The following is a 14,400-nucleotide window of genomic DNA, read 5'->3' on the forward strand; positions in this document are numbered from 1 at the left end:
TTTATATATATATATATATATATATTTGAAAGCTGTTACATAATCTTGTTAACTGTTCAGATAAAACAATATTGCCTCTTTCCTAGTCTGTTTTTCTTTCATTCTCCAGAGCTATATTGTAAGCCTGGTATTCTTTTTTTTCCTTGAAATTATGATCCCATGATAAATGGAAAAGTTACTTTAAATTCAAACTTTTGAGAGACCTGTTTATTTCTTTCTTCATTTGTGTATGTGTTTTTTCTGTTTTTGTTTTGTTTTTTTGTGGACTAGAAGAAATGCCTTTAGGCTAATGTCAGATATTACATTTAAGAACTGTACATCAAGCAAAAATTCTATGGACTGTAGTTACCTTATAGAAAAACTCAATGCCTATCTTTTCTAGTATTTTATAATAGGACACGGATAATAGTGACTGGCTGTTGTACCTATGGAAGTTTGTTTGTTTTATCTTCATTATTGGTATCTTCTATAATAATTTGCTTCATCTGTGTCTTTGTCATTCTGTCATACTGAAAAAAAACCGTTTTTGCGCTCACTTTTTTTTCTGGACTTTTTTTAGTGATTGATTAAATTAGTTATGGTGTACTCATGGTATGTGAACAAAAATTGTCCGCTAACACCCCTACCAAGGTGAAGCAGAGAACAGATAGCAATTGAATGCAAAAAGAATGGCAAGAGTAAGACAAGACGAAACCAATGAGCAAAGAGGACATTGTGGAAGAGATGCAATAGAAAGGCAAAGTGTTCACAGAGACAATAGAAGACAGGCTGAAAGAGTAGGCAAAAATATTCACTGAAGATGAGATTGAGGAACATAGTTGTAGACTGATGAATATGGTGTGCCAGTTCTGTAACTCTTTAAACTTCCAAGCTGAAAGACTGTCAGATGGCCAATTCTGGAGTTGTTGTCATAAGGGTAAAGTGATTCTGCCTCCAAGAGGAGCAAAGATCATTGTGATGAGATATATACTTGATGGACTTTGTGGAGGATTAAATGCAAATGCACCATGCATAGAAAATCATCAATAAATGAAGGAATTTACAGAGGAGACACTTGGAAATGTTGATGGATACCTGTTGTATAGAAGAAGACTAGGCAGAACAGCTCAAGTTGTTAAAGACACAGTGGATAACAGAAATGTAGTGCACTGTAACAAGTAGCCTACTTTTGCCCATCACTTTTATGGGCTTTTACGCTAGTACCTAACACTAAATATCTGTAAAGCTATTATGATGCTGTCACTTTGTTGCTGCTCTTACCCCACTCTAAGCTTGGTAAAATGTAAGTACTAAGTACCCTGAAATGAGCTGCAAAAGATATGCAAATTTCAGGCAAAAATGTAGAAGGACATAAAGGCCTGTAGAACATAAAGACTTCAGGTCTTTCGTTATAGGTAGGCTGTTTTTTCCAAACACTTTTCTTGGTTGGCTGTAGTTGGGAGGGAGCAGTGGGGAAACTAGATTAGCCTTTTAATTGAATACATGATTTCCTTTTGTTTGCTATCTAGAAGGAGGGATGTGTGCAAAATGGAAATAATGAAAAAAGCAGAAATATAAATGTAATACAAATGAAACCCCAGTATCAATAAAGAACTTATTTATGCAGTCTGGGATTTATATGTTACCCAAGTAACAAGCTAATCTTTTATCAGATAATGAAAGTGTAATTGAGAAACAAGAATTTTTATCCTATGCAAAAAATCATCTGTTCTTCTACAGTGTGTAATTCAGTGGTTATCAACCTATTTAGACTCAAGCCATCTCTTGGAAAATGTCAGCCTTTAGCTTTTATTCTTTTTTACTATGGGAAAATAATAGAGCAATTCTTCTGTTGGAAAGAACTTGGAAATACTGCAACAGATCAAAAATGGATTGAAATCTCTTGATTTGTCTTGTGTAGGTTTTTGCATACCTAACAATGCCACAGTACCCTGGTTGAGAATCACTGGTTAGTATTTTTCCTTATCAACAGTGTATTGCATTATCACAGAACAACATCAAAAGAGCTTTTATTCTGAAATTGTAGGATAGTTTCAATGTCTACTAATACTCATGTATCTAAGTATATTCTAGCTTGGAGGGAAAAAAGAATTGGTTACCATCAACACTGGGAGGTAGAGAGATATGGGAATTTTAGACAAAGACAATAGACATGAAAAGATTAGAAGAATCATTTCCTGGGACTTGTTTATGATGCTCCTATTAATGCTCCCCAAATGCTGTTAGGGTTTTGAGGGTTCTTTTGCAACAACATTATATTATTGACTCATGTTTAGCTTGTGGACCACAATAACTTGCAGACCATTTTCTACAGCCTAGCCAGCCTTCCTTATTTTGTATTTGTATATTTGATGGTTTTTCAATAAGTGTAATGCATTTATTAAATGGAATTTATTCCCTTTAATGAGGGTCATTTTATTTATCAAGGCTATCTTGAATGTAATCCTGTCCTCTAAAATTTCCCCTATATCACCCAGCTTGGCATTGTCCACAAATGTAATAGGTGAGCACTAGGGCTGTATGAAATTTCACTGGCAACTTCATTTTGATACTGTTTTGACCAATTTCGAGGTCAAAATGGCAAAATCAGAATGAAACAAAGGCCATCAAAATATCCTTAAAACAAAATTGGGCTAGTCAAAATGTTTTGAAAGTTGAAATGTTTCAACCATAGGCTGGGAATGGGAAGTCAGCTGACCTGGGTTGAGTCCCCATTCCCCGTGCTAGATCCCATCCCCAGTGCTAGATCGTGCCGGGAGCAGGAGGCAGCTCAGCTGGGCTGCTTTCCCATCCTCGGTGCTAGATCACGTGGGGGGCGGGAGGCAGCCCAGATATTTCAGAATGGGATATTGTGTCTTGTGGTATGTTCATTATGTTTGTGTTCTGAGTGCTGCTGTCTTGACTCACTCCTGTGTTACTGGTGTGCTGCCTATGAAGTGGTTCCTGTTGTGTGAGCAGTAAATTCGTGGGTGCATCTACACATGCAGTTAATTTGAAGCAGTAAACTCCAGAGCAGTTTGGGTAGGGACAGAAATTACACACAAACCACTTTAAGCAATCAGAAACTGTTTTAAACTTGTAATGGAATAGAAGGATCAGTAAACCATAAATCAGTTTAAAAATGGCTGAAACTTTTTTTTTTTTTTAAAGATAAACCTGATTAAATGTAGCATCAGACTTAACTGATTTGAATCAAACTAGTTTCTAAAACTTCTGTCCTAGACCACTTCCTGTTTTAAGTTACATAAGAGTCCCCCAGCATCCTAGCATTCCTTCCAGCTGCATTTTATGAATCAAAGGTAAATGTGTGTCCAGTTGTTTCTTAGTTTAATCTCTGCGGTTTAGACTAACCTGCAAAGACTGAATCAATTCAGCCTCAGGCTTTTTGACTGCCTATACATAGCCTCTGAGCTAGAGTAAACTACTCCCAGGTGTAGCATCTACACGTGCACCTTGGACAGCAGCAGTTTGAGCCAGGATGGAGCAGTTTACACCAGAGCTGCGCAGCCCCAGGCTCTGGGTAGCAGTGTCACGTGGTGGAGGGGCTGGCTTGGGACTGTGGGTGCTGAAAGTGCAGAGTTCTGTGGCTAGGCAGCAGGCAGAAGTCTAGCCCCGGCTGTCTGGGTGCAATTTATGCCCATGGTCAGTGTCTCTACATGCGTTCAATCACAGTAAGTCACGCCGGTGTTCTATAGTACTGTCACTGACAGTAGTATCTTACTGTGGTGTTAATTAGTTTACTGTGGCCTACTACCATCACATGTGTAGACAGTGACACTTTACAGCTAATTAGTCTAGTCCGCAGTTAAGTACATGCACAGCCAGTAGTTCTCTTGTTAGCCTGTGGTATTATTTACTCCAGACTCCAATTTTTATTATGGCATTTTGATTTATTCTATGTGATGACTGCTTTGGTTCAAATAGCCCTACATCTCTTATATGAGAACTGCAGGGAGTAAATAGAAAATTTATAGCTATTTGTATTTCCATCAGTGGTGGATATGTTATTTGGACAAGTGAGAGCAGAACGAGTGTGAAGAACTGAACCGCCTTGCACTTTTGATCTAACAAATCAATCATAGTCTAATGTTTAAATTGCAAACCATTGAAAATGTCAATATATTATCCCTGTAACTTACTATTTAATGAATGCAATGGCCTCTCACATAGGGAGAATAGTTTTACATCTTGAAGATATAGAAAGCCATGCAAGAGGCATAGTCTTTTCTTTGTTTCAAATAGGTTGCTCAAAGAACCAAACTAGTTTGGCATGATGAGTTATTTGGGAAAAGGAGTCCAGCTAATACCTGGTAAGAAAGACACACTTGAGGCTGCATTACAGCATTACTTGCTCATTGTGCCTAATTTTGTGAGCACTGTTGTCACCTTGATTTCATCAGAACTAAATTTACCCACAAAACTGAGTTTAAAGTGGACAGCTTCCAAGCACAATGAGCAATTGAGTCCCAAGTTTTTAAATGACAATCTGTCTTTTCTTTTTCCTTTTTCATCTATCATTGTCTTTCTTGCTGCTACTATGATGATTTCAGACATGCTGGAGCCATATGAGTGCCCAGTACTTATCCAATATACTGAAAATATTGCAAAGTTAGAAAGTATTATAATTGGCAGTATATCTCGCTTTTAATAATTTGGAAGTGAATAAAATGGTAAGTTAATTAAGTTGATGTAAGTAAATGTCACATGCCACATGCAATATGAAAGTTAGTGAGTGCAAATCAAAGTTTAAGTTAGAAAATCACTAACTATCCTGTTCCAGAGAGCTTCTCACTTCAAAATATCTAGCATTTTTAGATATGAAGGGAAGGTTACACTAACTTCTTAATATACATCTATGTAAAATCAGAACTACATCAAACATTGTATTTTTTTCCTTCATAACTTATGTGACCAAAATACTTTTTTTTTTTTTTCAGTGGATTATGGAGGAGTAACGGATACAGGGTATTGCCAAAAATATGTGAGAACCAGATCTTAAAGGCCTTAAAGTCTGTGACTAAGTCTACTTAATTCACCATTTCATGGTTTAAAATGATGTTATCTGCAATTGCCAGGAAATAATTGGCCATAATTTCCCACAAAATCAACCTGCAAAAAAGTGTATTATTCATATAATATGCTGTTTTAGAATGTCCCAACGCTTACTGCAATATAAAGACAATGTGACAATCACTGAAGTCAGAGATCATGTGACTGAATTACTGTCTGCTAGTGACATAGTGTATGTGAAGGTGTCAGTCAGTGAAGTAAAAATGTTTCAGCACCATCTTTTAAGAAGTTAAATGCAATGCCTATGACCCTCCCCCTCAGCAACAAGAGGCTGGAACACTGGAAATGCCTTCAGTCAGTTCTTTGTGCTGTGACCAAGCCATGAAAATTGCTTTGTTTCACTGCGAGTTAAGAAGACCCCTATCTATGATCTCAAGAGGTCTCATGCTTCAGGGAGGGCATTCATCTTGGACTACTGTGTCATCAGTTCACCTATGAACTGCTGAGGTGAAAATAAATGTGATAAAGTCCTCTAGTGAGGCATGTGTAACTTTTTATATTTCAATTACACAATTCAATAAGCTTGTTTTTTGTTATTGGGTAACAATGATAATGAGAGAGATTGACTGAAGGCATGGAAACCTAAATACAAATGTTTCTATTTTGGAGATAGGTAAGCAAAATAGGTGAAGGTGACTATGTCTTTGCAATAGCTACTGCCCATTACAAATATACAGGACAAGAAAAATCCAACCAGCATGTCTGCTATTCAAGGATGTCACTGGATGTTTGTGTGTTAGGCATAAAAATTGCATTTTAAAATCTTATGATGGTTCTCACATAAGGTAGATATACTAGACAGTGCCTTAATTGGCCTACTGGAGAAAGGTCCTTTGTTTTGTATTTGTAAATCAGCATTTTCCACATGGTAAAAACCAAACTTTGTTTACTTTGGGCTTTCTTCCCCCTGTACATCTACTGGATTGGATGAAATGCCTATTACCTGCAGAGGAAATAGCCTACTCATCATGAAACTGCGTATTATACATGTTTCTTCCTATGCAGATTGCAGTTCAATAACAAAAGGAGCAAAGGGACGCCACTGAATCTTTGACTTGCAGTAATCCACAGTGCTTTATAACCTTGAATGTACAGAGGAGTAGGAACTCCTCCCAAGTTGCTCTTCTTCCCCCCCAAACAGCATGATGAGTTGACCAACTCTCTATTTAATAAATTTTTAACCAATACTAGAATTTGTATTGATCAATTCATGTTTTAATTAGTTGGCTTCATAACAATAGAAATGAATTTAAGAATAAGAGTAGCATGACATCTATTTGAACTTTGGGATTACCAATTAGGAAATCATCAAGTAGCACTAAGTGTGTATGTTCACTCTCTCTACTCCACTTTTATTAAAGATGTTATTGATTGTTAATGCCAAAATGAAAAGTAAGAGGTAGCAATTCACATAAGAAAACATTTGGAAGGCAGCTGTTCTGCATTAAGTGTTGTTAATGGGCATGTTTGCAACCACAAATGTAATATTTACCTCCATTGAAGTAACAGAATTGATTAGATGGGATAAGGAGAGAGAGCGAGCAGTTGCTTCAGACCAAGCCTTTTTTTCTGTGAGTTTGACTGATGATTAAGAACATATATTGGCTCTGTTGCATATTGGTAAGGAGCTGCAAAATTTCACAACTAGGTAGGCAGTTCATTATTTACTCTTCTTTGTGAGCAAAAAGAGGGGGAAAAACAAAAGAAGAAACAACAGTGTTGATTGTAATCAAATATGCATCATTGTATTAACTCAGTACAGACTGACACAGATGCAGGATAATAGGTTATGATTAACATAAATACCACTTACAGTGCTGAAGTGGTTGACAGATACCAATGAGAGATTCATTAAGAGACATGGGTTGTAGCTACTCAGAAGAACAGCATGTGCTTTGTATTAGAATCCCCCCCACATCAAGCAAACAAAATGCTCTGCTCCCAGAAGTGGTTTGTATATGAAGCAGGGTGATGAACAATTTTTAAAGGGATGTTATTGTCTAACAGAAATGGGAAAAAATTTGAGGTCCCAGAGACATAAAGTACATTCAGGAGCATACATAACAGATATCTACAGATTTTAAAAATACATTTTTTTTTTTTTTTTCTTTATCCTTTCAGGATTTCTGCAATGGTTTATATATGAGGATTGTTTTTTCTTGTCAAGAGAAATAGAAGGAAAGAAAAAAAAAATCCCAAACCTGTCCTCCCACACAGAGCAGAGAAAAATAATTATTTTGCATGACTTCTGCCTCTCTAACTAAATAAGTTTGTGCATAGTTAGTTAAACTGTGGAGAGAAAAAAATAAAGATTATTATACAATCAAAACAGATCTCTCAAAGCATAATGTAAAATATAGCATTGGATCCTCGTAATCTTCTGTGAAAGAGTGCTGCATGTATGCTATGATCTATGCTTTCTTCCCGACCTTCCCCCATCCAGTATCCATGATTTAGAAGTAACTCAATAAACAGAGACAGGAAGCAAGTAGGGTTAGGAGATGAGCAGGTTTGGATCTCTCCAATTACCATGGTGACCAGACTACTAAATTGGTTACCTTTCCTCATTCCAAATACTAGTGGATAATAGGTGCTACCAAGTACTTGATGTCATTCCCAGAAGTACAGTCATGAAAGTAATACTAAGTGTTCACCCTTCCAAAACTGTAGCAACTGATATTTTATCATTCTTATTACTTTTTCAGGTATTGCAATGTCTGGCATGATGCTCTCATAGCACTGCATGGGAATTTGAGGAGTTCGGTAAAGTAGTTAAGAGTGCCTTCCTATGACTCCATAGCTGTGAGCTGAAGTCTTTCCCCAGGCTTGTGTTGAGCATTGCTTCCCAGTCAGCCTAGCTATAACTGGGTACCTGGACAGTTGGGCTTGAAAGTCAAAGGTTGCTTGATTAAATTTTGTCACGTTACTGCCTTGTGTGCTGTTGGTCACAGACACTGTCGTGCCTTACCCCTTGTTTAGCCCAACCAGTCACCTAGGCCCAACTTGGTAGATATTCTGCTTTGTCTCTCTGTTCTTAAATGTTGCCTTTCCTACTACTCTTACATTTTTCACTATATCAGGAAGGATTACGGGGAAATATTTTTTTCTTAATGACGCTTTCTGTAGTGTTCTCTTTTATTTCTGGAGACTATATTTGAACTAATTAAAAACAAACAAACATTGGAAGAATGGATTAATCTGTATTTGGAAAGTAAACTTTATTATGGCAGATATAATATTGAACTTGCAATTCATTGTGAATTCATGATTATGAGTAGTTCTCATACTTCAGCTGTTTGCAATCAAAATCTATAACCTTGCCAGATTTTTGGATATTTACATGCTGGGACTTTCACATGTAAAAACCAGAAGGTGGATAGGAAGTCCTTTAATAATAAGGCCTTTTTCAAAAGTCATGAACAGGTGTTTATTTTTAGCAGTGGTCTGATGTGGGAGGGAGTGGAGCAGTGGGGCAAAGCCAGTAGTTGATTCCTGAGACCAGGCAGCTCCTTGTCTGGGGAATCATGGGGAACCTTGGTGGGGAAGCAGTGGGGAAGTGGAGAAGGATACAAGCATTCATTCTTACTAGATAAAATTGTCAACCTAGATGATCTTTTTTCCTAGAGAGGGTGTTTCCTCTGGGAGAAATTGAATGAATGCTTATACTCTCCTAGTTTTTACCAGGAGAGTGGCAGTTCTCCAGTAGAAATGGCCGGTGTATGGCTTAAGTCTACAGCTGTTAAAGCAAAATCAAGATGTTAAGTTCATTCCATTAGATGCAATGGGCATCTTCAAAACAGTAAGCTAAATTGTTCTCTAAGGAATATGGCTTGCCATGAAAATTGGCTTAGTCATACAGAATCACTTGCATTAAAGTGGGAACAGTTCTACCTAACTGGTTAGATTTGATTATTATTGTGGTCAAGAGATTGGCTATAAACAGATACCGGACATCTTCAATAAATCTAAAGTGTTATATCACTAGTTCAGCTCAATGGATGCAAAATCCAGTTCAAATCAATGGATGCAAAGTCCTTTAAAATCAATGGAAAGACTTCCATTGTCTTCAGAGGGCCATGGTTTAGGTGAGGTACATTTTGTTCATACCAGGTCCCACCAGCAAGTGGAATATTCATATGAAATATGACTGCCAAGTAAGTGTGTGATGTAACCAAGTAGCTTCTGGGCTTGGTAAAGCACCAAAATACATGGGCTGTTCCGAAGAGGAAGCAACTGATAAAAGGTTTTTAAAAGTACCTGATTCCATTCTTCAACATTTAAAAAAAAATCTTAGGTTTAGCAGCAAGTAGCAGTAGTACTTATTCCATACTCTAACATATTTATAAGTACTTGCCCATTAAGGTAAGCCTGTTTCCAATTCTCAAAAAAAAAAAGGAGCAAAAATGTTACATACTGTTACAGAGCTTGGCAGTAATTTGCTGAGAGAAATGACTTTTATAGTTACCTTGGCTGGATTCAATTGTGTATCACTGAGAACTTCCCTTAAACACTGGTTTAACAGCTTGGCAACACTGAAAGCATGAAATCAGAACCGCATATCCTTCTGCCTGCTAAGTTTACTGGAACTTTAAAGCCTTATAGCTAGATTCCTCTTGAACCCTCTAACCTCTACTACTCAATTTAGTCCTCAACCTTTCTAACAAAACTAGCTCTCATTTTGTTTTGTGGTCCTGAAAAATAGCTTTTAAGGAAGTTGCCAGTTTTAACTGTCTAGACTATTCACATTAAAAGGTGTTAGTGAAAGATGGGCCTAAACAGCAAGGGAGCTACACTTCAAATGCTCTAAATGGCAGAGGTGCTTCCAAAGTTTTGATTCAGGTAGCTCTATTGTGGACATAGTGGCTCCATATTATACCTGGGTCCTATCAAGGGTGCCTATATACAACTGCGGGGGCTGCTCTGATTCACTATAATTACACCACCTCATAGCAGACTCAATTGAGTCTGCTTCAGTGCATTTAGCAAGCTCCACAACTATCACACTCCACCAGCCTCCATATCTCGTGTATCAGCATCCCTGTGCTTCAAAATGCTGGCAGGGTATAGCAGTGATTTAGATTAAATGTCCCTGCTGCCATTGAGACATGGGGAAACTGATACACAAGGCACTCTGGGCACTTTAATTAGACTGGCTACTGGAACCGCTCTAATTTAAAGCACCCCCCCACACGCATTGCCAGAACACGTATATAGATGCCCCAAGTTTGCAGGCTCAGTTCTGCCCCGTGCCAGAGCAAAGCTGGGAACTAGAAAGGACTGGCCTTTGCTTGTACACTGGAGAAAGATAGCATATTTTAGGTAGTGCTATTGGCAGATCTCCTTCCAGCAGAGTCGCATTGTGCCAGCACATTACTGGGCCTCTCTTGATCTGATCACAGACAGCCCTTCCTGCTCCCTCTTCTTATTTTGTAGGTAGGGCAGCACAGCTCTGATGGAGACATTGGTAGGTGGCAGAGTGTGTACAGATACTGACATAACAATTTCCATAGCTTTACACTGGCCAGAGATTCCTGAAGGATGTTCCTTGTGTAGGATTTTCCCATCTAGTTTAGATTCACTCTGTCATGTATGACCAGTGCTGAAGATCACTAGAGAATTGACCCCTGTATTCTTAATGGCTCTGAAGTTTGTGATTGTCCAGATCTCAGATTTTGATTGAGGGCTATCTCTTCTGAAATACACAGCTCTCTCCGTTGACAGGAGTTGCTGTCCTGCTTCCAGACTCCAAATAGCAGGGTCTAGCACCGTTGGGGCCTGGATATTTAATGTAGTTGTACTGGTATGCTTTACACTGGTTTTGTACAGAGATATAAATTAAACGTGGATCTGAAATGGACAGATGAGTAGCTGCAGGCAGTAGACGGTTATTACTGTACCTCACAATGAGGTGACAAGGGAACAGGTATTGGCTTGTTTACCATCAGCAAATAGCTAGTTTAGGATGAGCTGCTGAAACAACACCTGCAAGGTATAACTTTTTCCTTACAATAAGTGTATAACTTACCCTGATCATCAGAATAATCCTACATCAGATTGAAACTATGCTGGTGTACTGTATTTGTATATAAATATTATATATTTATATAGATAGATATGTTTACTCCTTTAACACTGATAAATTGTTGATTTTAGTGGGGTAATGTGCCTACTCCCTCCGTCTTTCATTACCATCTCATCACAGTGATGAAAGCAATGTATAGCTACTTTAAGTGACCATAGTATACCATTATGTAATGAGTTAAATGCTTGTTCCTGATTTCTGCACCAAAGTGCACAGGTGTGTAAATGCAAGAGCAAATTTTACTGGGGGAGCGGAAAAGATAAGACTCTAGTTGTCTATTCCTTTAAAGTTTTCTGATTACTTCTATTTTTTTTATAAAAAATTGTGTAAGTATTGGAAATTGGGAAAGTTCCGACACTTTTGAGATTTGCCCATAAATAATTAGTTGCAATCACAGTGAACAGATCTTTTTAGAACAGTGCTATGTTAATTTATAAAACACTGATGGGCTAGTTAGGAAAGCCAAGCTTTAGGCCTCAAGGAGGGAGAGTCTTAGCTTTCATTTTAATAATTAAGTAAGTTTGCAGTCCTACTCCTCAGATATATCCTTGAAAATGTAAACTACTTATCAGAGATGAAAGTAACAAGCAGCTTGGCTCTTCTGCAGCATAAGGTCATCTTTGTGCATAGTGGTGTGGAAATGGAAAAGGGAGATTAATGGACATGTTGGGCAGGAGTGGCAAATATTGACTAAGTTTTAAACTTCAAGAACATTCATTTAAATCTACTTCCCTAACTCATGTTAACTTTTTTTATCCTTTTCAGAGGACATTTCTCAAAGCTGAAAGTGAAGAAGAAATTTTTGCCCATCTTGGCTTGGATTACATTGAACCATGGGAAAGAAATGCCTAAACAGCGTTGCCTGTATAACTTCATCAGCACTTAGAACATTGCCAGTGCCTGCTTGGCATAGAGCTTGTAGACTTCACTGCTATAGCAACTTTCTAAGGTGAGAGAGAGAGATGCTTCAAATATCAGTGTGCCTTCACTGTTTATCAAGAAAATTATGGAAAAAAATTAGTTAGAATTCATTATAGATGCTAATATTTTAAGTGCTTGTAGAAAATAATATGTAGGAGATGAAATTTCATCACAAGTTTTGGACAAGTGTCAAGTTTGTGTGTTTTGAATGTTCTTGGTCATTGTGCTTGGTAGCTGTGCAAGAATAGATTGTGAAGTTTTAATAATAGGTTAGCCAATCACTTGTTTAGGGTGGTTTAGATGAGGATAATCCTGTCTTGAGTGGGGGGAAGAGGGCAGTTGGACTTAATGACCACCTGAGGCTCTGTCCAGCCCTACTTTGTTTTGATTCTGTGAAATAAAAACCTTATGTAAAAAGGATTGTTTTGTGTCACTCTCTATATTTTCTTCAAATCCTGCACCCCATGGTGCTCAAACATTTATTATGGCAGCTGGGGATAATTGTGACACAGGGAATTGTTAGGCTTTGTCTGGTACCTGAGAGTGGTCACAAGAGTGGCAGAGAAACTTAGGAGCTGGAGGTACTCCTATGTGCTTTTGTACCATGAAAATTCCCAAGATTTCAACACTTTCCTACTCTGCACTGGAATCATGGTTTTATGAAACTTGATCAAGACCCCTTAGTGTAGCCAATAAATAAATATTGGAACAATTGGGATGTAGGTGGCCTATATTGGAGTCCCTGCTTTTCCAGCTGCACACCAAGTACTTGAACCACAGTATCCCAAATCTTAGCTGTCCTAACTACCATGTTATTGATTATTTTCCATTGGGGCACTATTTGTATCATGCTAGCACTGGACTACTTTCAAATTAATAATTAAATATTAATTGGTTTAGAAATTTGAACACAAATCATCCACATCCCAGATGATTGTCCTTGGTCTACCTTGACCAGAAATTCCTTCCTGAACCTGAGAAGTCTCTAACTGGTATCTTCCCTTAAAATATTGAAAAAGCCATATTTTATGCCAAAGCATGTTTTCTTAGACTATTCATGGCCCATTTTAGTGTCTATAATAGAAACAATAACAAGATTTGTAACCTATTTATGCTCTAATGCATTTCTTCCTAACAAGAACATTTTTTGCTTTACATTTTAATTACTTTAACTATTAATTTTAAATTGTAGATTAAAGGTGATGACAACACCAGGAGTGGCAAACTAATATTCTCTCTAAAAGCAGAGAAACCCTGAAGGCTGATTTCCCATCTCTGGATGATAAGGGAGAAAAGGAGAGTGAGGGGGACCATGTACAGCTATTATTACTGATAGTAATAGCTTCCCACATTTAAATTATATCAATATTCCACGGCAAAGTGGACTTTAAAGGTTACACATATGCATAAAATATATCAAAACTAAGAAATAATTTGGCAAAACTACTGGAAGGCTGACTTAAAGTGCTGAAGTTACAGTTTCCTAGTTTTATAGTTAGTAGGGTCAGAAGGAACCTGAGCAGATCAAGTCCGACCCCCTGCCATGGCAAGAAAGAGTACTGGGGTCAAATGACCCCAGCAAGGTGTTCATCTAGCCTCCTTTTTAGGAGCCAGCACCACTTCGCTTGGAAGTTGGTTCCAGATCCTAGCCGCCCTGACCGTGAAGTAGCGCCTCCTGATGTCTAATCTGAATTTACCCTCTGCCAGCTTGTGACCGTTATTTCTAGTCACTCCTAGTAGTGCTCAGGGGACCAGGGACTCCCCCAATGCCTGCTGGTCCCCTCTGACTAGTTTGTAACAGGCCACATGATCCCCCCTCAGCTTTCTCTTGTGGAGGCTGAACAGGTTCAGGTCCCTTACCCTCTCCTCGTAGGGCCTGCCCTGCTGCCCCCTGATCATGCGAGTGGCCTCTTCTGGACCCTTTCCATGTTGTTCACATCCCTCTTGAAGTGCGGTGTCCAGAACTGGATGCAGTACTCCAGCTGCGGCCTGACCAATGCCGCATAGAGGGGGAGGATCACCCCTTGTACCTGCTCGAGTTGCATCTGTGGATGCATGACAAGGTATGGTTGGCCGTCCTGACTGCATCCCCACACTGTCGGCCCATGTTCATCTTGGGATCAATAGTGACTCCAAGATCCTTTTCTGCCTCTGCACTGACAAGAAGGGAGTTCCCCAACCTGTAGGTATGGTGCTGATTTGTTCCTCCCCAGCTACATCACCTTGCACTTATCAGTGTTGAATCCCATCCTATTCTCATCCGCCCACCCCTGTAACCTGTCTAGGTCCAATTGTAGCCTATTCCTTCTAACGTGCCCCCCCCCCCC

General features: G+C 38.5%; 1 protein-coding gene across 1 annotated transcript in view; it reads left to right on the forward strand.

Moving 5' to 3' along the window:
• The window catches only part of DNTT (DNA nucleotidylexotransferase), a 464,208-nt gene extending 451,718 nt beyond the window's left edge, over nucleotides 1-12,490 (forward strand). The window contains exon 13 of the mRNA XM_019502662.1: nucleotides 11,918-12,490. Within this exon, the coding sequence (XP_019358207.1) occupies nucleotides 11,918-12,004 (87 nt within the window). The 3' untranslated portion in view covers nucleotides 12,005-12,490. The remainder of the gene's footprint in view (nucleotides 1-11,917) is intronic.
• The last annotated feature ends 1,910 nt before the right edge of the window (nucleotides 12,491-14,400 follow it).

Source organism: Gavialis gangeticus, unplaced genomic scaffold (assembly GCF_001723915.1).
Source record: "Gavialis gangeticus isolate Ggan-Ray unplaced genomic scaffold, GavGan_comp1, whole genome shotgun sequence".
Lineage (NCBI taxonomy): Eukaryota > Metazoa > Chordata > Crocodylia > Gavialidae > Gavialis > Gavialis gangeticus.